We start from the raw sequence: 25,779 nt of genomic DNA, 5'->3' as shown, positions 1-25,779 counted from the left end.
CCCAGGATGTAGTATCTCAGTGGTCAAAGGGTTCGGATGCATTATGGGAAAGCTTAGCACCAGAAGAAGCTTCTTTGTAACCTGGAGTTATCACAGGATTCTACATGTTTGGGGGAAATGGCTTCTCCATCACAGCAGGTTGAACTGGGCTTCTAAGACTACCTCTATTTTGTAGCCCAGGTTCATCCACTCCCTACACAACTTACCTACTGGTCATCTCAGAAGTCAGATTACATTAGGAATATATCATCTGTGATTGCTACGGAATGACAGTGTCTATACATACTCACTCAACACAGGCCCACATGACCAGGGATAAAAGATTTGGCCAGTGCCACCTTCCTGATATGGCTTCCTCATTTCACTCTAGGGGGCATAGCCAATTTGGAAATCATAAGCCAACAAGCCCAGTCCAGGGGGTGGAGACCCCTCAGCCCTTCCATGCTCGTCCACCCATCACTATAAACCCTACCCACCATTCCAAGGCCTTTCACTCAGCCTAATCCAAAGAACAAGACTGGATTGTTGTTATTAAACTTCCTTTTTCTCCTTCCTTACTCATAAATAAGAAATTTGAACCTGGGGTGAGGGTGGGGAGAAAATAAAGAAATGGAAACAGCATACAAGGAGGTGAATCACTAATTGCTGACTGAGAAAGCAAATGAAGAAGATTGTGGTCATCTGCTGTCTTTGAACATTTATATTCATAGTATCTCCATGGCTGCAGGTGCGCAGTGCTGCTGTTTCTTACTTGCCCATCCCACTGCATGTACTTTCTCAGTTCTCTTCCACATAAGATGTTGTCATCGGGTGAAACCACAGTCTGTGAGTAATTCGCCTGACTCACACCCCCAGAGAGGGAGGTTTCCACAGGGGTCAGTGAGCTAGACAAGCACAGAGTTTGGAGACAAGCCAGATAAAATATGAATCACAGCTCAACCATTCTTTTGCTGTCTGATCTTTGTAAAATTAAGAAAACTTAGTCTTCTTATCCTTATAATGGAAATAACTCATATAGTTGTGCTGTTGCAAGCTTTTTGTTGATGGTGGTGGTTTTGTTCTGTTTTGTTTTTGTAACAGCGTATCTCAGCCCCCGTGATATATGGGACTGCTCACTACAATGAGGTTATGTGAACTTAGGTTGTGTGAATTTAAAATAGGGCAATATAAAAATACTAATAAAGTCTTAATGCATGCACAGAACATGAAATACAACCGATTCTACTTTACATTTATTCCTCTGGGGAAAACTGTCTTGAATTATGCAAGTTTTGAATTATGCAATGTCTTCAGCAGCTCATCCCTTGCAAACCAATGTGACTGAGCATCTACAATCTGCCAAATGAGTGTTAAGATTTACATAAAGTCTTTTATTCAATACTTCATTGACCCCTTGGGACTGGAATCCTTGGACTCCTACCTCAATATGAAAAAACTAAGATTCTAAAAGGTTAATTTCCCCCAAATTCATTGGTCATTCAGCTAGGCTTCAAATCCAAGTTTGCCTGGCTTCAAGGGTATTCATTTGTTCATTTTCTCCCTTTATTACCCATCTTAATGATATCCCTGGTTTCTCTCTCTCTTTCTCTATTCCTCTCTCTCTCTCTCTGTCTCTAACACACACACACACACACACACACACACACACACGCATGCATACACTGACTACACAAACATCTCTTAAGTGGAGCATCATCTCCCAAAAACCCATGGTTGTCTTTCCAATATTAAGATTGTCTCTTTTCTTCATTGGGGTCATTTTTTCCATTAGTGGGCAATCTGCTCCGGACCCCCACCCTTTCCTCATCCCTGTCCTCATTAGAGAAGAAATATACGTTAGTTGTTTTGTCACTGAAGGCATAGTCACAGGAAGTAGACTATGGCAGGAATCAGTATTCCTGTCCATCAGCTGAAAATGTAATGAAATGTGGCAGATACAAGCACAGAAAAGAAGATACCCTCTAGTCCTGCTTCCTCCCCTTCCTCTAGATGCCACCCCCTCCCATCTTGAATCCCTCAGATGCCTACATTTGCAGGAGGCTGAGACTTGAGGGTGCCTTTCTGCATATGTCCCTATGGTGCCTCTAACAATGCATATCACCAGTTCCTTGTGTATTCTGGGGCTGGCAGTTCTACTCTTCTCATACCTCCCCACCCACAAAACTCACATGGATAGTGAGCTTTGGCGAGCTACTTTGAACAGGTTTTTGACCACTATAATGTAAAGAAGCTTATTCATTTTTAGAAATAATATCAGCTAATTAGGCCTGTGCACCACTCAAGACCCAACAAACTAATTGGTCTTCAAAGGTTGATCAGGTTCATTTGTAACTGGTTGGTTCCTGCAGATACCAGGCTTGGAGGCACTGCCACCCAATGGCTATTTCTGCAAACAGCACCTTCACAAGAGTTGTGTTCACTCAACTACTCTGCCCAGATCCCAACAAGAATATCAGACATGAAAATAAAATGGGGTGGGGTGGTGACACTGGGATGAGGTAGTCAGTGCTGCCACAATCCATCTCTGCCAAAGAAATCTGATTTTCCCATCATTAAAGAGCAGGTGCAAGCTCTTTAATTGTGCAAAAAAAAATGGCAACTTGGCAGTGAAACTATAAACGTGAGATTGTACAAAACCATGAATCTTTAGCACCAGGATTATTTTGAGTGTCTATAATTGTTTTTCTCATGATATAGTGACTGAGTGTAGGTAAGAGACAAAATAAAAAAGAAAAGACAGAATTCTTGTTTCCACCTTTATTTACTACTAGCTGTATAAGATTTAGACATGCATTTAATAAACTTATTTTCCCCAAAAAAATGTGGATGGAGAGGGTGGTGATATTCTTCATAAAACTTAATAAAAGACAAGTTGATTGGAGCTACCAAAGCCTTCTATTTCAAGTAATGGAAGCACATCTCAGACTACTATGTCCAACAGGTATCCCTCATTTCAACAACTGCATTAATCAAGGTTAATTAAAAATTTTCCACTTCTAAATTAGATAAAATGAAACTGTACTATATAGAGGATAAAAGCTTCTATTCTGCTTTAGCAGGCCTAGTTTGAGAATAATTAAACACTGACTCAAGCAGGTGGGTGTGAGAGATCATTCCACTTAAAGAAAAATATATAAATATTTTGAGATTACCCTGTGAATTCCATTTTATCTCTTTTCTATTAGAAAACAATACTTGATCATAGCCATTTGTGATTTTTCTCCACAATAGTGAACTTCTCTCTGTATACGTTCATTAGCAATCCTCCTCCATTGCCTGCTGGAGGTAATGTCACGGCTCTCTGGGTTCAGCCTAGGGGCTAGGAATGTGAATATACTTTAGTTGACACATTGTCACGAGAGTGCCTTGCCCATGAGGCATGGAGAAGGCATCCAAGCTTTAAGAACATTCAGGTAATCCTTGTACAATGATGACTCATTCTTCTGTCCTGGGGACAAACATCAGGTAGAAAATTGCCCAACCCATGAACAACTGGCTTCATGACACAGGAAACAGTATAGCACCTAAACATAGACAAAATAAATTGTGGGGCTAACCAAATTCATGACTTAATTTTCCATTTTGAAACTGAATTTAGGATATAATGAATAAAACAATCAACTCAAGAAAAGTTGCCAAAGTTTAAAAAAAAAAAAAAACGCCAAGACAGTATTATAAAGAACATTGATGGGAAATATCTCTAAGGAATGTCAACATGATGCTAAAACAACTGAGCAATTAACCAAATTTCCCAGTCTAACCTGTTTAAACAACAGATAAATGCTTATCTAACACCACAAAAACCTAAACCACTTGACTGACTCTACTTTTCCACCAAATATGTTTGTAAATTACAAAAGTTGTAAAGTCACAAAATAATAAGCCCTTTCCTTTCCCTTAGTGAAAACAAATTCAGAGTAATCTGGATATCAACAGCTATCATCTCTAAAAGACATCATTTTAGTTTTTGTTTTTGTTTTTTGGTATCTGAACCTTCATATAAAGCAGTGACTATGAAAGGAATTGAAAGTTATATGCCATTTGGATAATTTGACAATTAACAGAAACTTATGGGGCACTTATTATATGCACAAAGACTTGTTCTCAGTGGCATAGATACAAAAGATATCACTGGGTCTTTATCCCCCCAAGTATCCTATACTTTAGTTGGGTGGATAAAGCATGTATGCATGAAGTGAACACTAAACTAGATGATTCTATCTCTAAGTGCATTACAAATTCTGAAGATGTGCATACAAATTCTGAGACCACTGTGGGCTAGAATAGACAGAGAAAGTATCACCTTAGAGATGGAATTTGGACTAATTCTAGAAGAATTATCTGGAAATGAATAGGTAAAGAAAATGTGGAAACAATTTCTATGCTGGAAGAAGAGCGTAGACCAGGGTTTCTCGACCTTATGACACTATTAACATTGGGGGCTGGATAACTGTTTGTCATGGAGGGCTGTCCTTTGCATTGTTAGGTATTTGGCAGCATCCCTGGCTTCTACGTATTAGAAACCAGTAGTAATTCTCCACTTCCCAGATGAGACAACCAAAAACATCTTCAGACATTGCCAAATATCCTTGGGAACAACATCATCACTGGTTAAGAACCATTGGACTAGACATAGTTACCTGAGTTTGAGGATTTTTTTCCTGTCTCTATCTCAGGGTTTTTCAACCTCAGAATTATCAGCATTTTGACTGGATAAGTCTTTGTTTGGGGGGCTGTCCTGTGCATTATAGGATGTTTAGCAGCATACATGACATCAACCTACTAGATGCCAATAACACCATTCTCTGGTTGTGACAACCAAAAATATCTCCAGACATTGCAAAATATCCCCTGGAGTGCAAAATCACCCCTGTTGGGGAACCACTGGTATAGAGAAGAGTCATCAGTGGGTGATGGACTTGGCTTCCTCAGGGGTAAACAGAACTTTTTAAACAAAATACAAAGTTTGTGTTAGGAAAGAGTACAATAAGATTGACTAGGGTGGACACATGTTGTGTGGGAATACCAGAACCTGCTATAGGCAGCCACAGTAGTTCCTAAGCAGATGTATTTCAAAATGAAATTGGTGTTTTAAATTTAATTTCACAGAAGCCAAAGGACTAGCTGCCATGGGGAGGAATTGAATGCAGGGGAACCAGTCAGGAAGTTGTTGTAATAACCAGGCATAAGTGTTGATGGCCAGGGTTGTAGTGACTTCTTTGGAATGGAGAGTAAAGAGTAAACCCAAGGGTGCTTTACAGAAAGAAATGTTAAGTATGTGAAACAGATTGAATATTAGAGATGAAGGCAAGGAAAAAAAACAGTGATGAAAGCAGGGTTGCTAGTGAGAAAAAAGATTTGAATGAGATTAATGGGAAGGAGGTGGCATTTAATGAGTTTGATTTTACAAATACTAATTGTGCCATTTAAAATTAGCATAAGAATAATGGTGAGAGGTCAGGGCTGAGGGATAGATTTGGAAGCTTTGGAAACACAAAACCCTGAAATCTCTATGGCTTAATAACAATAAAAGTTTTTTTTTTTTATCTCTTGCATTACACTCCAAGGTGGGGTGGGTGGGCTTAGGTCTTTTAGGGATCCAAGCTTCTTCCATCTTATAGCACTGCCATCTTAAACAGGTAGCATCCAAGGTGGCTGCAGAAGGGTTAAGTCCTAAGGGCCTCATAGGATACTTTAGAGGACCTGAAGTGGCATATATAACTTCTGCCCACATTCCACTAGAGATCCACCTAAACTGGAAAATCTAGTCTACTGGTAGAGGAAATGGGATTCATAAGAACTTGGCCGGTCTCTGCTATAGGACCATACACACACACATACATTCACACACACACACACACACACACACACACACACTACCATTCCTCCTATACACACGCAGGAATATGAAGAAAGCTATAGGAGTGGATGAAGTCATTGGGGATATGAAGACAGAGTGAAAATTGAAGAGGAAAAATGACAAGGAATACAAGTAATAAGTGGAATAAGAGGTACCACAAAGGATTCAGAGATGTTTTTAGAGAACCTGGAAGAGAACCAGCCCTGTGTAGAGTTGAAAGTGCCAAGAGGAAGGGAGGTAGACTTTCCTGAGGAGGGAAAATGTCTGCTATTGCTGACTGTTGCTTTTGGAGGCAAATAACATCATGATAATTAGAAAAGGACTTACACACCTATACCCCACCTCAAAAGCATCATTAGCTTATCTTTATGGGCAGTTTGAAATCCCATATCTATCTGCCTGGGTTTCAATGCCTTCTTTGCTTGCCCAGCCTACCTATCCACCCCTCACCATGCACCTCCTGGGTACGCAGCATATCCCATTCACAGGGGGTTGCTCATTATCCGCAAGCCCACTGTACTCTCTCCCACCTTCATGGCTTTGCTTTTACAGTTTCTTTCACCCATCAAAGTCCTGGCTTTCCTCAAGCCTTAAATCAAATGCCACACCATCCAGGAATAAAACCTTTACTGATTTTTTCCCTGTCAACGTCAACTTCCCCATATTCCACCAGCCTTTTGGTCCTTCCTCTACCTCAGCATGTGGAACCGAACACCTTGTATCAGTTACATATCCATGTGACTGTCTCCCTCAATAGACTGTGGGTTTCTTAAGTGTTGAAGCAGGGCCACTGACATGCACAACCCCAGGACAAACCAGACAACACTAGAGTCTAGGTCAGGGGCTGGCAAATGTTTTCTGCAAAGGGTCATATGGTATTGTAGGCTCTGTAGGCCATTTGGCTGGCTTCTGCCACAACTACTCAGCTATGCCATTTTAGTGCAAAAGTAGCCATATACAATATGTAAATGAATGGGTATGGCTGAGTTCTAATAAAAGTTTATTTATAAAATATGTGGTGGGTGGAGTTTGATCCATGGAACATATTTGCTGCTCCCTGATCTAAGTGAATGACATTTTCTGAAGAATAGTGTGAATGGGATCCCCTTAAGTGTAACGTGGGAAGTCCTGGGAAGGATTGATCTGTTTCTTAGTCATCCTTATATCTTTTGCCCCCACCTCTCACCAGCACCTAGTACAGTGCCTTCCATGTAGTGGGCCCTCAATGTTTGTTTTTGTTATTCTGAATTAAATGTGCCTGAAAAGATATCAACTCAGTGAATCATAACAGCATTTTGAGAGCTTAATTACCTTTGAAAACTATCTTGCAAGTTTGTAGTAAAGTAGTTCAGGAAGGGATCATGTAAGCCCAAGAATCATAAAAAGAATGTGACAGGGGAAGATGTGAGCTAAAAACATCTAAGGATTAGCAGCCAAAGGGAGAGAATCTGACATCAGAGCTGGGTAAAAGCAACAAAAAGGCATTTCAATCCTGAGAGACCAGCACCAAGGGACATCACATCATATGTAATAGATGTCTCACAACACCTTCTAAATCCATGAGAATAATGCATTTAATACTGGCACTTCAATGCTGGGAAGATGTTCGTGATTTGGAGGAAACTCAGAGACCAACCAAAATGATTAAGAGACTGAAAGGATTCACTTATGAGCAGCTATAAAAGAAGCCAAATAGGTGCTTGGCCTGCTGGTAGCCAGAAGGAGACGGGGAAAAGGTGTACAAGTTATTGAACACTGTAAACACATGAAGAAGAGGAATGATGGTCAGCTCCACTGGACTTAGCTCTTGGTATGGACATATCTCAGGCATTGACAAATTCCTCCCATTATTGGGTCTTAAAACATTTACAAGCCATCTGAATAATATATAACTGGAAATGCTGTGATCGGTATTACAGGAGAACAGGATTACTCCAGAAGAACAAATGCAAGACAAATCATTGTTTATTAAGGAAAGAAACATTCCAGGAATGTTAAGCGTGCTGAGAAAATAAAAAAATCACTAATAGTCCACTCTTAGAAGTATCAAATAATATGCAATTGTGGGTAATAGTGTATAGTTTAGAATTGTTGAAATCAAAGCACAAAGATGCAAAGATAGCTAGATGTTTCCTTCCTTCCTTCCTTCCCTCTTTATTTCATTTAATCATTCAATCATTCAACTATGGATCCATCTGTCCATCATTCATCCATCCATCATCCATTATCCATCCATCCATCTATCCATCCCACATAACTAATGCCTACCCACTATTTGCCAGGTCCTGTGCTGGTGTAACAAAAAGTAATACTGCACAGGGTCTATCCTCAAAACAAAAAAGAAAAAGCCAACAAATACCCAAGCTTATAGTCTAAGGGTAGGTTCAGGGAAGCTGGTGGGCTAGGAAAGAATAGACAGGTTCAATAGCGAGTGACAAGGGAGCAAAGAAAAGTGGCCCCTAACCCAGGGAGAAAGGGGGAAGGTTAGGGAGGCTTCCCAGGGGAATTGATACCTGCACCAAGTCCTGAAGGATTCTGAGGAATCCCTTAGAAAGAATGAGAATGAGCATCCTAGGTAGGAAGAGTGATATATTCAAAGGGCTGGAGATAACAAAGTGCTGGATCATTTTGCTACAACATATGTGGAACTAACACAAGTAGTTCAGATTGTCTTAGACAAATACTGTAAAGCAGGTAGTGATCTTAAAAATAATAATTAAAATATATTAGGATTGTGGATGATTTTTATTTTCCGTGTTAATTTTTGTCTCTTCCAAAATTTCTACATTAACAAAATCACACCCTTATATGGGCAAATAATTATAAACATTTACATAGTGCTTATTCTGTGTTTGACATATATTGAGTGATTTTATCCACATAACAATTCGATGAAGTAGGTACTATTATTGTTCCTACTTTACAGATAAGGAATGGAGGCAGAGAGAAGTTAAAGAACTCAATAAAGTTATAGAGGTAGTCAATGGTAGAGCAGTATTTCTTACTTGGGGCATCTTGCTCCAGAGTTTCTGCTTTTATGTCCTCTGTGCTGCTGCTAATTTTCTTAAGAGCCTATTTTCATATCATTTACTCCTGTAACTCATCTAAAAATTTATCTAACAAATAATCAGAGATACAGTCAAATATTTTGGGGGAAGAGTGTTCATAGCAAAATTTACAGTCACAAAAATAAGATAGAAAATAACCTAAATGTTTTATAATGTGGAATGATTAATCATGGTACAGACCATTATGCAAGCATTGGAAATTATGACCTACAAGAAAGTTAAATAACGTGGGAAATACTCACTATAAAGGTCAAAAAGAAATGCAATATACAAACTGTATGATTCTAGTAGTATGTTTGTGTGTGTTTAGAAAGAAAATCCACTAGTCAAACTGAGTTCCAATTCCAATCTTGGTTCTGTCACGTCTTACTTTTTTCTTTTTTTTTTTTGTAGAGATGAGGTCTTGCTATTGCCCAGGCTGGTCTCGAATTCTTGGCCTCAAGCAATCCTCCTGCCTTCGCCTCCCAAAATGCTAGGATTACAGGCATGAGCCACCATGCCTGGACTGTCACTTACAACTTTTGTGACCTTATTTTACCCCTCTGTACCCCAGTTTCCTCATCAGAAAATGGGGATAGGCCGGGCGCGGTGGCTCACACCTGTAATCCTAGCACTCTGGGAGGCCGAGGTGGGTGGATAGCTCGAGGTCAGGAGTTTGAGACCAGCCTGAGCAAGAGCGAGACCCCGTCTCTACTAAAAATAGAAAGAAATTATCTGGCCAACTAAAATATATATAGAAAAAATTAGCTGGGCATGGTGGCACATGCCTGTAGTCCCAGCTACCCGGGAGGCTGAGGCAGTAGGATTGCTTAAGCCCAGGAGTTTGAGGTTGCTGTGAGCTAGGCTGACGCCACGGCACTCACTCTAGCGCGGGCAACAGAGCGAGACTGTGTCTCAAAAAAAAAAAAAAAAAAAAGAAAGAAAGAAAAGAAAATGGGGATAATACAGTTGTTGTAAGGATAAAAAAATTAATACATGTAAAATGCTTAAAATACTGGCTGGCATGCACTTGGTAACAGCTATCAAAAAAATAGGAAATACTATTTAAAAATTAGAAGTGGATAGTACACATTCAGATGGCCATTTGATAAGTATCCATTGTAGTATGGGATCTAATATTTTGCAACTTTATCCAGTTACTTTCCTCCTTTACACTTTAACCAAACACTGAAGGGTTATAAAAGTTTCCTTTTTAACCAGATGCCTTCTCAAGGATAGAGCCCTAATATTTTACTTTGGTTGAATGCCCTTTAATTGTGAGGGTGTAAAACTATTTAGAACTGTGTTTCCATGTCAGTTAGAATCAGTAAGTCGAAGGAAATTATAAATTGGCTTTTGAAGGACCTAAGGCCATACATAGTTTATTTTTCATCCAAGTTTCACAATTATCTTAATTACATTGATTTTTAAATGATAGGAAAAATAGAAGGAAGTGAGCAGTTTTAATAATAGTGTCCAATCTATTTTATCTCAAAGTTTTGTTTTTATTTCTCTTTTTTTTTCATTAAGGGTTTTTTTAATTTTTTTAATTTATTTTTTATTTATTTATTTTTTTAATAAAAGAAATAGATTTATTTACCGTGCTCATGCGGAGAATCACAGAGTGATTACCCAATATCCCGATGGGGTCCAGAAATATATATACTCTTATTTCAGAGGACAGGTGGAGATGAGGAATATAGGTAATTCTATTTAGGGGTAATAAGTGGTTATAGGAATATAGGGAGTATGAATAGATACTTGGGAGAATGAGTGCATGGGGGAAAACAGACTGACTTGTAAATGATTCTCTTTGGAAATTAAATTAGCCTGAGAGACAGGTATTATATTTAAAATGATTTGGGCCAAGTCTGGTTGCATTTTCAGTCGTCTTTCCTGTAATATATTGAGATTACAGGGAGGGGAAGGGAAGTCAGTTGTTCTTTTTGATGGGTCAGGGAAAAAAGGGGTTTTTTTAGATTTTTTAAATTGACAAGTAAAAATTGTATATATTTATGGTGTACAACATGATGTTTTGATATATGTATACATTACAGAATGGCTAAATCAAGCGATTTAACATATGTATTTATCTCAAACACTCATTTTTTTGTGTTGAGAATATTTAAAATCTACTCTTATTAAGGGAATTCTTGAAGTCATCTTTGGAGCCAGTCTCAGGAATAAAGCTACTTGAGCAGGTGGGCTATAGTGAAAGAGATGGAACAAGGGTGGGTGTGGAACTTTCAACGCCCTACTCAGAATCTTCAAAGTAAAATCCATGCATTGCTTAAGCACTTTCTTAAGAAAGGGGTAGAAAATCCTTGAGCAAGGAAATGGGGTTACTTTGCTGCTCACACCATTAAGCATCTGGTTTCCAGGCAAGCTTTCATGGTGTCTCTCTCTCTCTCCCTCTCTCTTTCTCTCAGGTGTCCTACGTGAAAGCGATTGACATCTGGATGGCAGTGTGCCTTCTGTTTGTGTTTGCTGCCTTACTGGAATACGCAGCAGTGAACTTTGTCTCCAGGCAACATAAGGAGTTCCTGCGCCTCCGGAGAAGACAGAAGAGGCAGAATAAGGTACAGTTGGCCCTCAATGCAAAGTCATGTAGAGCTTGAGAGCTTGAGGTGTTTAACTAGGCAATGTAATTGAGAAAACAGAAGCACACACAATGAGCAAGAAGCTAAGGGTAATTTTTGTCCTGATTTGTCCTAGTACATTGAATTACTACTGCTTAGGTTAGTCCTTTAAAATTGAGGCAGAATTGTCAGATTTAGCAAATAAAAATACAAGGCATGCTGTTAAATTTAATTTCAGATAAACAACAAATAATTTTTAGTGTGTGTCCCATGCAATATTGGAGACATACTTATACTAAAAATTGTTTACCCAAAATTCAAATTTAACTGAATTCTCTGCATTTTACCTGGCAGCCCTAATTGGAGATATATACTCAATTTGACAAAGTTACTTTAAAATCCTTGTTGTTTTGAATACTGGTAATGTGTGTGTGTGTGTGTGTGTGTGTGTGTGACTCTGAGTGTGCGCATAACTGATTTGACTTTTTTTTCATCAGTTGCTCGGACTTTATGTAAATGATGCCTTACCCATATAAACTGCAACTTGATTAATCCAATCATACAGATCTCATTTTCTTGGCTTAAACTTTAATGCATAAACCTAAGCTTTACACTGTCCAGAGCCTTGACATTTGAACTACATAGCTCAAGATCTCCAGTTCTGTGGTTGCCAAACTTGCTTACACATTAGAATCATCTGGGAATTTTTCAAAACTCCCAAGTCTTGGCCACATCTCACACCAGTGAAGTCCCAATCTTGGGATGAAGCATAGGCTTCAGTATTTCTGCGCTCCCCAGGCATTCCAGTATATAGACATGTTTGCAATGTGCTGCTGTAATTTATAACCCAGTCTCATGTAGAATACCTGATGGCTTGCTTCTGTTTTCCTTTTCAAACATGCTCTTTGACGTGGAGAATGTTACCACCTGTAATAATATTGCTAGAGAAATGAAGTTAAAATTTTATGTACAGTAGAGAGATTTTTAAGTCATAGTTATGTGCTACTCTGTTGGAGCGAAAATAAAAATGTTTACCATCAATATTAATGCCTCCAAATACCTAGATGTAAAGCTGAACATTTATCGTGAGTTAGACATTGCTTACATTGAGGAGTTTATATGTGTATGAGCTGAGTCCTGACTGCATCTACCAAAAGGTCCCTGCATATACTCTGGGCTGTAAGAGAGAAATATCCTGAGAGCTGTCCTGTCTCTTATTCGTTGCTACCTCTCAAGAACATTTTGTTCTGCCACACGCTAAAGAAAACAAACAAATATCTTCTTTACTGTACATTACCTATTAATATTGAGCCTTTCTCAATTTTCTCCTCCCTGCCTCCTTGTTGGTTTTAACAATTTCTTCAACTTCATCCACAGAAGTTCAGCACACAGTGGCGCAACTTTAGGGTCACTTGTGCCACTCAGGAAATATTATTACATTGCGATAGTATTTAGCACATAAACAGTACAGAGTTAATGCTGCAACTATCTATTAGTCAGTGGATGGTTTAAATCATTCAACAACCCCTTTTAGGTGCTGTAATATTGTCCAGGCTTCCCCAAACTTACCTTATTATAATAAGACTCACCTGGGACCCTTATGCAACATACTAATTCTCAGTGAACCCCCGTACAGACACTGATTCAGAAGGTTTGGGGTGGAACACAATCTATACTCTTAATAAGCACTCTAAGTAATTCTTATGATGCGATAAATTTAAGAAACATTCTCCTGGCTTACTGACTGCATGTTCTCCTAGACCAGAGATGGAAAATGAGTTTCATTTTTGTTTTCCAATCCTGAATAATTGGTAGGACTTTTTGGAATGCTGTGTGAATGATTCTTAGGCTATATCTGGGCTATGTGGGAATGAGGTCTGTGATTGATTACCAATGTCTGGCATTACAGAATAACAGATATTAAGGACTAGTTTAAAAACAGTGTAACTAATGAGTGAACAGAGGGAAAAAAATATGGAATAATAAAAAGACAAAATCAATCTAAAAAAGGGGGGAATGCAGAACAAGACAGATAAAGAGAAAGCAAATTGAAAAGTAGTAGATTAAACCCAAATATATCAGTAAATATAATAAAAGAAATTAGACCAAATATTTCTATTAAAAAAGATCGTCAGATGAAATAAAAAATTAAATAAAACTCAACTCTACCCTGACTGCAATAGACATACCTATAATATACGGATACGAAAAGATTGAAATTAACTGTGGATAAAGATATACCATGCAAACACTAACCAAATAAAGCCAGTTTAGCTCTATTAATATTAAAGACAGTAGACTTTAAGACAAAAATTATTACTAGAAATAGAGATATCTCATAATGAAAAGGGTTGCTTCAGTAGGGGGATATTATAATTACAGATATGTATACAACTAATAACATGGCCTCAGAATACACAAAGATTAAATTGACAAATATAAAGAAGAAAGAGAAGAACCCACAGTCATAGTGAGAGATTTTAACATACCTCTTTTAGTAACTGATTGGAAAAAAAGGCAGACAAAAAGATCAGTAAGGGTATAAAACATTTAACAACATAATTAACAAACTCATTGCACCCACAAGTGTAGTAAATATTTTCAAATGCAGAAAAAACATTTCAATAAGTTTACCATGAGCTGGAGCATAAAGCAAGTCACAACAAATATCAAAGAACTAAAATCATACAGAGTATGTTATCTGATTAAAAATCAATAATAAAAAGATAACTAGAAAAATCTCCATAAATTAGAAAATAACATACTTTTAAAATAATTCAGGAGTCAAAAAAGAATTTACAATGAAAGTTAGAAAATATTTTGAATTGAAATATAAATTATAAATATCCAAATATATGAACTGAGCCAAAGCATGTTTAGTAAAAAAATGCATACTTCAAATGCATATTTTAGAAAGATGGAAGGCTGAAAATCAATTATCTAAGCATCTATCTCATGAAGATGGAATGAAGAATAATAAATTGAATCCAAAGAGTGAAGAAGGGGAGAAAAACTATAAAAAACTCAAAGAGCAAAAATTAATGAAATAGAAGAATGGTCCATTGAGTTTATTAATTACCTTGCCATAAATAATTTCAGTTCAGTGTTTGGGAAAAAAACAGAATGTAGTAGTTTAAGGATTAAATAATAATAGGTGAGGATGTGGGGAAAGCAAGTACAGATTACTTGAGAATTTAGCTTTCAAGGGAAGAGAGGTAGGATGGAAAAAATTTCTATATACTCTTACTCCCTGGCATCATCAGACCACTCACACACCATGAATATATGTATTTATTAATTCAACAAACATTTATTGAGCACCTACTATGCTAAACTAGGGAATTCTGAGAATACAGTAGAGAATGGGAGAGACAAAGAAGTAGGAAATGAGGTTGGAGAAATAGGTAATTTCAGGCTCATATAGTACTTTGCAGGCTAGTAGAAAGGATTATATTTTATTCTAGCTAATGGGAATCCACTGGTTAGTTTCAACATAGCAAATAGGGTACTAGGTGGATAGCCATGGGGTCAAAAGTAGCAAGAGCAGATTTGTTAGGAGGCTATTGTAGAAATTGGTGAGAGATATTGGTGGCTTAGACTATGGGAATAAAGTGATGTGGTCAGGTTCAGGATTCATTCATTCCACAAATATTTATTTGCTTCCTACTATGTTCCAGACACTGTCTAGATCTTTAGAATACATTAGTAGGACAGACAAAATGCAATCTTTTGATGAAACTTAAATTCTAGTGGTTATGCTTTGGAGCTAACACCAATAGGTCATGCTGATGTATTTGATGTGAGGAGGTGAGGAAAAGAAAGGAATTGAATATGACTCTGATTTTTGGCTTAAGTAACTGGCTGGGTAGTTTTACCATTTATTAACATAGGGACTATTGCAAAAGAAGCAAATCTGGGGTGGAACTCAAGAGACATATTTTGATGCTGTTAAGTTTAGATGCCTATGAGACATCCCATTAGAGTGGGCAAGCAATTAAATAGATATACATGCTCAAGAAAGAGAAAAAATCTGGAAATGTATATTTGGGAGTGACCAAAAAACAGATAATGTTTTAAATCCACAAAACTGGGTGAGATCACCCATTGAGAGAATGGAAATACAAAAGCTCTGAGAATGGAGCACTCCATCATTTAGAAAGCCTATCTGGAGTGGGTTGAGCAGAAAAAGAAAAAAGGAAGTGGTGGCAGACTTTAGATATCACTTGTAATTGCCTCTGCTGTGCAGGGAACATATAAAATAGTATGGAAGAAAATGTGTGTTCATAGGAGGATTTTGTTTTCCAAAATGGAAGACAAAATAACATGTTTGACAAAGTGAATATTCTCATGAAAAGGAAGATATTCACACTGCAGTGAAAGGAGGGCATAATTTCAAGAACAAATTGTCTTGAGAAAGTGAGAAAAAATAAAATCCATGGCAAAGGTTAGGGTTAGCCTTACATAGGGACAAATATTTTATCCATTCTAATAATGACTTATATTATTACCAATTCATTGATGAAGATACTAAAGCACAAAGAGGTTAAATAAATTGCCCATGCTCATGAGCCAGCAAGCGGCAGAGCAGGCTCCGAAGTGAGATACTGTGTCTCCAGAGTCTGTGTGCTTCATCACTGTACAGACACAATGGGAGAATGACCATGGTTGCTAGTCAATTGGTAGGTCTGATGATGGTAAGATGTAGGAGATACTAACTAATAGCTCCTATCATATCCATGAATTGTGAGGCTGGTTGTCAGCTGAGAGTGTGGTAGACAGAAGGAATGTAGAAGGTTTGAGGAAGAAGGAATAAGTATTAACTAGAAGTTTGGGAGAGTGAAAAAGCCACTGTCGCAAGAAGAGAGATGGGGCAGAATGCTGAGGCAGAGACAGCGGGAGTGCCCATGTGAAATCTGTGGTTATGAATTAAAGCATGAACAATCAGAAGGTACGTGTTTCCCCCAAGCAATTTTCCAGTCTCAGGTTCAGGTACAGGAACTTGAGTTTAACTATAATTAAAATTTTGCCCGGTGAGTGGGAAAGTGGGTGGAAGACAAGGACAAGATGATAGAGGAGTTGGAGGAAGAGAAAATGGAAGGGAGGAGGGAAAGAAATGGAGTTAAGGGTGCTTGCAAGGGAGTGGTTACAGTGATGAGCTGGAAAATCTAAGGTGGATAGAGAGGGGAGAACATGAAAGAGACATTGACTGTTTGAAATGCTGAAGTAGGAATAGTAAAGTAAGTGAGCTGGAAGGACAGGAAAGAGAGAGAGAGAGAGAGAGAGAGGCTGAGACTCAAAATCAACATTTCACAAGAAGTAAAGACAAAGATAAGGTTATGACCAGATGCATATATAACTAAGGCTGAGTGGAGGAAAAATTATTGAGAGCAAGGCAGTCCAGGAATTGGAAGGCCTAGGATAAGGTTGATTATCTATATGTATACTGAAGATCCCACAGGAAAAGTGACATTAGCAACAGTGTTGGGTTGACAGGGAAATAAGTGCTAAAGTCATCAACTAATAAGGGAGTGTGGATAATAGAAGAGTTGGATAACAGCTGTGCCAAGGAAAATCAGTGGTGAAGTCTAATGACCTGAACTTCAGAGGTGCCAAAGCAGATGGGTTTGAGGAAGGAGGAAAGAGACATGATTTGAGCATTGCAATGGAGAACAAGAAGGACCCCTGAGATTAAAGGGAGATGTCTTAGAGATACCAGTTGGCAGTTACAACCACTGGTATGTTTTCTATAAAATATAACAGGAGTATGCATGTGCAGTGAACAAGTTCTCACTTTAACATGTGGTGAAATCTAAATATATATATATATATATATTTTTTTTTTTTTTTGAGACAGGATCTCGCTCTGTCGCCCTAGCTAGAGTGCAATGGCATCATCATAGCTCGTTGCAACTGCAAACTCCTGGGCTCAGGCAATCCTCCTGCCTCGGCCTCCTGAGTAGCTGGGACTACAGGCGTGTGCTACCATATCTGGCTATTTTTTTTATTTTTTAAAATTTTATTTGTTTATTTATATTTTTGTATAGATGGGGTCTCACTCTTGTTCAGGCTGGTCTCAAACTCCTGACCTCAAGCCATCCTCCTGCCTCGGCCTCCCAGAGTGCTAGGATTATAGTCATGAGCCGCTGCACCTGGCCAAAATCTAAAAAGATAAACATCACTATCTGGGCCTCTTTTCTTGACATTTTCTAGATGCAGTATCATAACTAACACTCCCTTTCCAGGATAGCTTGCAGGGAGCTTGCTAATAAAATGAAGTGCACCCAGTCAACAGAGATTGGGAACAGATGATTCATTCTTTTGGTCTCTGGCAGTGATGAGTCACTGCTGCCCCTACTGGCCACATGGGATACCAGCCTTCGTCCATGGTATGGCATGTAAAATCCCTGAAGCCACCAGGCCACCACTTGGCAGGATGGGTGAAAAACATGGAAAATCATAGGTTCCATGAACATGAAACAAACAAGATATAGAGGCTGAGCGGTCTTACTGTTGAGCATCTGACTGCTCATGATTGAGTGGTTTTGTCATGTTTTGTATGATATATATCTATTTTATCTATCTGTTTTATTGTTTGATAATACTTTTTTTTAATTTTGCAATAATGAATGTTATAGAGTTGTAATGCCTGTTAGTGCCACTTTCCACTATCAAAATTGTCCTTGTTTGGATAAATTAAGTGGGTATCCTAACAATAATGAAGGTAGTGTTCTTATCTCATTTTACAAATGAGGAAACTAAAGCAAAGAGAGGTTAAGTAAAATGCCCAAAGCCACACTAACAGGCAGTTTGGCCCGAGTCCCCAACCTTAATCATTGTGCACCCTGATGCTGAGAATTTACAATTTACATCTTATATTATGATCCAGTACCACACACACATTTGAAACAAACATTTCTAATACACTCTAATATTTTCTATTTTGTTTTATTTTAATTCTGATTGTCAGGAGCAGGTTTAGGGTGAGGCAAGTTAGGTGAGTCATACAAATACAGAATCGGATCCTGTTTTTATTTAAAATTTTGATATTTTGTTCACCATGGATTTTTTTTCATTAATAATGGTATTTTTAAATATTGCATTAAAATATCATTTATCTTGAGTACTGGAGTTTTTGGTGCCCCCTCAAATTTTGCACCTGATGTCTCACTTGCCTTCCCCTAGTTCAGGCCCAGCTGGTCATGAACTACTAAATTAATTTTCACAGACTCTAATTGGTTGTGGCCTGAGTTAATTTTTTTTAATTATCATTTTTAAATGTTCAATATGTCCAATGCAAAATATCATCTCTTTTAATTTCTCACTGGAAAGCTGACCTCTGGAACACGATACAGGTTGATTCTTTAGAAGGTATAAAGACAACAAAGAGCAGATCATTTCCCAAAAGGGACAATGGCATTAAGATTTATTCAAGGAAGGCATTTATTGAGAGAACACCTGAGATTACATTTACATGCATGGGAAGAATGCCCAGTGTTTACTGAACAATCAAGTTATGAAATGAGGTCACTTTCAAGGATGGGCCAATTTGCAACTGGGTGTATTTGCTTTATCTTTCCCACTTTTCACAAAGCAGCCACTGTCAATTTTGTCAGAGCAGAGTTTCTAAGAAACAATCACCCAGATCTTCCCTTACAGAACTGACCAACCCCAGTCTATTAGAAGCTGATGCCTCAGGTCTATGTGATAAAACTCTATTTTAATGTTATCTCCTCAGCTCCAATAAGTAGAATGCACACCATATGAGGTTATGACAACTTTCCTACAAGAAATTTAAAGCCTCACCTACATTCATCTCTCCCTCTTTTTATGTTGGGCTGCACCACACCTTACTTCTGGCATTATGCCTGATTTCAGATGTTTCCAGTTACCCGGATAGCCCTGGTTTCTTTATTTTCAGCTACTAAAGAGAAATTGTGGCTACTTGAGAACATGGTTATACCATTTAAGACACCTAATGACAAGCTGCCTTTTATTTATTTTTGTCATATTTTATTTTATTTTTAATTGGCACATAATAGTTGTACATGTTTATGTGGTATAAGGTTTTGATATATGTATACATTGTGTAATGATCAAATCTGGGTAATTAGCATATCTAGCATCTCAAACATTTACCATTTCTTTGTGATGAGAATATTCAAAATCCTCTTTTCTAGCTATTTTGAAGTATAAATTATTGTTAACTATATTCACCCTACTGTGAAATAGAACACCAGAACTTATTCCTCCTAACTGTAATATAGAACCCAATAAAACTGTAATTGGTAAAAAAGTAGCAGTCATTTTAACCAAGAGAGAAAGATGTTTAGTATTTTGTAAGTGGCATGGTGACCTTGGTTTTGTTTGTGCTTAGAATTATGATGTGGCCTTGTTTTTTTCTCACTTTATCATGGTCTCAGACTAACTGTGTCTTAGGTTGGTATCCTGTGACATGGCTTGAGCATTTGGAGTTGTGGTTTTTCTCCTCCTAAAATGAAGGAGCTAACCTGCCAATGTTCAAATAGAGGCTCTACAGCTTACCAGTTCTGTGACTTTGGTAGGTAGGTTACTTTAAAAAAACCCAAACCTCTTTGTGCCTCAGTTTCCTCATATTTAAAATGGGATTAACAAATAACATTCACCTTATAGGATTGTGGTGAAAATAAAATGAGTTCCCATGGATAAAGCTCATGAAACAGGCCCAGGCATGTGGTAAGTTCTATGTTTAGTCAAGTATCTTAGACTAGCTGCAATAGCCTGCCTACATGCCCTTCTCCATTTTTACTCCTCTTATCTTTCTTCCACAAAGGGAAATTAGATTGCACAGCAAGATGTGGCCTCTATACAGCTATTTTTTATAATCATAGGAATAAAATAATGAGTTTGTGCTTTCACTCTGCAATGTCTAAACAAGAGAGAAGTGGAAACAATTAGGAAGAAGCTAAACTCTTACATTTATCTTTCATTGATACTGGCTGTGGCTAAATTAGGTCTTAAGTATATGGGAACTTTGAATGTAGAGAACACATTAAGACCCTTCAAACCCAAGTAGAATGTAAATTGACTTTCAAAGAAGCCTGTTGGAATGCAGATGTCACTACCACTAAGTCTAATCAACAAACAAACCTAAGCAAATGTAGAAGTCATTGAACTATAATTAGAGTAGGGTCAACCTTTGAGAATCCAGCTTAAGATGTCTCATCTTTTCTTCTCCAAAGGCTTAGAGCAATGGTCCTCAACCTGGGACAATTTTGCCCATAAGGGACACTTGGCAATGTCTGAAGATCAGGGAGTCACCTAGGGGAGTGGAGCTACTGGCTTTTAGTAGGTAGAAACCAGGGATGCTGCCAAACCTCCTACAATGTACAGGACAGCAAGAAAGAATTGCCTAGCCATAATGTCAATAGTGTTGCAGTAGAGAAACCCTGGTTAGAACATTGTCAGGATATACTTCTCAATATGCAGAAGTCTAAATTGTTTTCTGTTTCTTTTTTTTTTTTTTTTTTGTTTTTTTGTTTTTTTTTTTTTTGAGACAGAGTCTCACTCTGTTGCCCAGGCTAGAGTGAGTGCCGTGGCGTCAGCCTAGCTCACAGCTACCTCAAACTCCTGAGCTCAAGCGATCCTCCTGTCTCAGCCTCCCGAGTAGCTGGGACTACAGGCATGCGCCACCATGCCCGGCTAATTTTTTTCTATATATATTTTTAGCTGTCCATATAATTTCTTCCTATTTTTTTAGTAGAGGTGGGGTCTCGCTCTTGCTCAGGCTGGTCTTGAACTCCTGAGCTCAAACGATCCGCCCACCTCGGCCTCCCAGAGTGCTAGGATTACAGGCGTGAGCCACCGCGCCCGGCCTGTTTTCTGTTTCTTATATGCAAATCATGCCTCCTCTGCAAACATTATCTGTTTACCAAGTCAGGAGAGCCCTTTCAGTTCCGCTGACTTCAAAGTGAACTCCTGCAAGATTAATACAAAAGTGGAGCCCATTGGGTGATGGCTGTCTTTCCCTTATGTTAGAAAAAGGAAAATTCTATCCAGCAGCCTATCTTTGAAATTTGATTTCTTTATCCAAATATATACTCAATTGAGTACGAAGGAAAGCTCCATCTGACTAATTTTATTTATTAAGTAAAGATCCACACACCACATACTCTAAGAAAACACACCTATGATGCATGAAGTAAGGCATGGCCCATATCTGGAAAATATTAGGTTCAGACTCTGAATTAATATAGATTCTGTGAGATGAAGAGGCCTGTTGTGGGTAGGAAAAAATTAAGTTCTTTATCACACCAATTTAGGAAATGATCAGTGGTGTGAAGAGTCATAATGAAAGCTTATTTTTAGGATTAACACTTGAACATGTGTGGTTCAACAGGTATACACAGATATTTAGTGTAAAAGAGAAAGGGAAGGCAGGGGGACAGCGTTAAATAAGGAGAACAGTGGTTTCATCCACTCTAGAAGAAATCAATTGGAAACTTTTAAATTTGATTTGTCACTAAAACTGGGAGAGAAACTTCACTAATTAGAATAGCAGTAAGCACAGAAATTGAGAATAACTCATAATAAGCACACTTGTCCAGATGCAGACCACAACAAACAATTCATAGACTGGCACTGGTGTATAGACCATACCTTGACCATCCTGCTCCAGACCAGTCTTTCTCAAACTATGGTGCACATGAAAATCACCTGGAGACCTAGAGCGATTCTGATTCAGTAGGTCAGGACAGAGCCCATGATTTTGCTTTTCTAACAAGTGCCAGGTGACAGGTAATGGTCTGGATAACCCCTAAAATGCCTTTCAGTAATAGCAATGTTATACTCATACTTCATACCTTTGCTACTAATGTGTTCATAGTCATATCAAAGACATTAACCCCAGTGCTTGATTCCATGCCAGGAAATTAGCCATTGAAAGATTCACAGAGAATAAGGGACTTTGTAAAAAAACATGTTTAGACACAAAATCCATACAGGTCTCCCTTTTCCTTGTCCTTGGAAAGGAAACTCCACAATCATAGCTCTTATTTTCTTTTCCTTTCAAGAACAAACACCATTGTGTGTGTTCTCTTTTATAATTTACCAATTTTCCATATCCCACCACATGTTTGCACAAGGTGTTTAAAGAAGATTTCATAGATCATTAATTAAGGCAACAACTCCTTCCTTAGCAAGCACAATGTTGAAAAGGTTGCTACTGCTTCCCCAGGGAGGTAGAAGCCATGTTTGTTTTTTATCTTAAAGGTTGAGGAGTTTAGATGAGCCTTTAACAGACCTGCATGGCTTAGGAATTTAAACTTAATTGTGAAAGCCATCAAGAATAAATAAATGTCATGGCACTTTGTAATTCCCCATATCACCAGAGTATAGAACTGGTGCTTGTCAGGGACAGAGAGACCTGAAGTATTTTTAAGGTATTTTCTTCTACACATGTTCCATTTTGCTAGGTATTATAACAGACTGTTATCTTAGGGCTTGCAATATGGAATTCTCTTTGGCAAGATGCAAAGCAATTTGCAGAAGCAACCTTGCAAATGAAATCCCTGTCTTTTTAGTGTCTCCCTAATTCTTACTTTCATCTCAGGCCATTTCCCATTAGCTCCATTTCCTTTACTACCTTCCTTCCTACTGGATCATATTTTTCTGTCTCTCTGATTTTCTTTCTTTCTTTCTTTCTTTTTTTTTTTTTTTGAGACAGACTCTTGCTTTGTTGCCCAGGCTAGAGTGAGTGCCGTGGCATCAGCCTAGCTCACAGCAACCTCAAACTCCTGGGCTTAAGGGATCCTACTGCCTCAGCCTCCCAGGTAGCTGGGACTACAGGCATGTGCCACCATGCCTGGCTAATTTTTTTTTCTATATATATTTTAGTAGGCCAGATAATTTCTTTCTATTTTTAGTAGAGACGGGGTCTCGCTCTTGCTCAGGCTGGTCTGATTTTCTACTCTCATATTTTTCTCTTTTCCTTACCCTCAGTCTCATCCCTTCAGACTATTTCACTTCATTCATTCATTCATTCATTCATATATTCAAGGTAAATGCATTGCACACCTACTATTAGCCATCCACAAAGTCTGATATACTCTGTCCTAGGGATGCCCACGGTCCAGGGAAAGACTGAATAATAAGACACATTTTCTGTGAACATATGGTATGTATCATGATAGCGGCTATATGAGCGCTATGAAACCACACTGGAGGGGCCCTGTGGTAGACATTGTCGATGCCCCACCCATATCCCCATGGCACTCAATGTTTCCATATACTCTGATGGGCTTCCTACTACAAGCTCCACTCTGCCTTGATGTGGGGAGAGGGAGCTTGTCTTCCTCAGGTCCCAGCAGCATGCTCAGGTTTTGTGAAGCAGGCTAGAAACACTGAGGACTTAACATTCCAGGAACAGCCCTCTCTAATAATAGCAGGGGGCTGGGGATAAATATCCTAATTTCCTTGTCCCACTGAGGCATGTTTTATACTAGTTCCCTGTGATTTCCAGTAGGATCAAGCCCCAGTTGCCCACAGTGAAACCCGTTTACCAATGCACCCTGAATTGATGTCTTTACTTTCCTTGCCTCACTTCCCCATTCCACTACTGGTGCTTCCTGAGATCACCTCCCAAATAAACTACTTGTATTCATATCCCTGTCTCAGAGTCTTTTGGGAAAAGCCAACTAAGACATGCTCCAAGCCAATACCTGGGCTCCTTCAGATATGAGTACCAAAACAGGAGGCTGGAGATCTGAGCAGGGGCCAGGCAAGGAAAGGCCCTGCACTGTGCCAAGAAGGTTGGACTTCCTCCTGAAGGCAATAGGGAGACATTAAGAGTTTTTAAATAGGAGGATGGCATAGTCAGATTGGCATTATGGAAAGTGCTCTGGAGAAGCATTCTGGAGAATGTTTCAAACAGAGCAGAACTGGAGGCAGGAAAACAATAGAAGGTTCTCATTTAATCAAAACTAGGGATGATGAGGGTCTTAAAGGTAGCAAGAAATTAAATGATTTGTAGAAAAATAAAAAAGCAAAATCAATAGGACATGTACTAATTAAATATATGAAATACAAAAAGGCAGAAGTCTAAGACAACTTCTAGAAGTATGCCTTTATCAAGAGGGGGATTCTAGTATTATAGGATGAAGATTGGGTTGGTGGCAGGAGGAGGGGAGGTATTAAGTTCAGTGTGGGATTAATTAAAATTTGAGACATGGAGGTGGAAAGGTGCATGAGGCATCCAGCACTCAGGAGAGAGGACTGGGTTGGACAGACAGGTTAGGAGTCATTAGGATATATATGGAGGTTAAAGCTATGGAAGTGGGTGAGATTATCTAGGAGGAGTGTACAGAGAATAGGAGATGGAAAGGGTTGAGAAGGGACAGGAAGGGGCAGAGAAGGGAAGAGGGCTGAGGACAAAGCCCTGTGAGCACCAGCATGGCAGAGACAGGCAGGGGGAAAGAAACCTATGAGGGAGACAGAGAAGGAACACTCAAAGAGGTCAGAAGAAAACCATGAGTGTGTAATCACTCAAGGGCCAGAAAAAGAAAGTTATTCGGGAAGAAAGTCCATAGTGTCTAAAGATGCAGAGTTCAAATAAGGTAAAAGCTAAGAAGCAGCTATGGATTTTATAAACTCAGAGGACACTGGTAACCTCAACAACAGCAGGTTCAGTGGAGAAATGGAGGTTCAGTTGAGCCTGGAATAAGATGTTCGTTTCCAGAATTGATCCAGGCAGGAGAAAATGAAATGAAAATGTGGGAGCTCTGGTTCAAAACTTATCAAGAATTTCAAGATGGCAAGAGCGGAGCATTAAACGACGCCTAGGATCCCTCTGAGCGTGAGACTTTGTATGTCTGCACAGGTTGCATGCCCATGAAGCCAACCCTGGATCCAAGGTGAGGGTTTTACCAGACAGGATGGATGAATGAACAAGATAAAAGTATAGTTCATGTAATGCTCCAAGGAGGATGGGGGAGATAGGAAAATGGAAATAATATAAACAGAAGATGAGAATGAAAGGAGAACATTTTACACATAAGTGAAATAAATGCGAGCAATAAAATACAGCAGGCAATGCATTTATTTACTTATTTATTTGCAATAAAACAGTTACCTCAGGCTTTTAACTTCAATGATTATATTTCTATAGTTATCAAATTTAGTTGAAGTTCTAGTTTTGCACATAGATTTTCTAAGGGAATTTTGCTTTACAACTTTTTTGAAGGGAGTTCAAGTTTTAAATGAGAAGTAAAACTTCTATCAACTTGTCTCCTTTTTGTATTGTTTGTTTTTGTTTTGTCTG

General features: G+C 38.5%; 1 protein-coding gene across 3 annotated transcripts in view; it reads left to right on the top strand.

Moving 5' to 3' along the window:
- The window catches only part of GLRA2 (glycine receptor alpha 2), a 189,976-nt gene that overhangs the window by 132,162 nt on the left and 32,035 nt on the right, over nucleotides 1-25,779 (top strand). For all 3 annotated transcript variants that reach the window (XM_069463657.1, XM_069463656.1, XM_069463658.1), the window contains exon 8: nucleotides 11,337-11,486. In XM_069463657.1, the coding sequence (XP_069319758.1) occupies nucleotides 11,337-11,486 (150 nt within the window). The remainder of the gene's footprint in view (nucleotides 1-11,336; nucleotides 11,487-25,779) is intronic.

This window comes from Eulemur rufifrons, chromosome 30, assembly GCF_041146395.1.
Source record: "Eulemur rufifrons isolate Redbay chromosome 30, OSU_ERuf_1, whole genome shotgun sequence".
Taxonomy (NCBI): Eukaryota; Metazoa; Chordata; class Mammalia; order Primates; family Lemuridae; genus Eulemur; species Eulemur rufifrons.
Note: the sequence above shows the minus strand (reverse complement) of the source record. Positions and strands in the feature narration are given on the sequence as shown.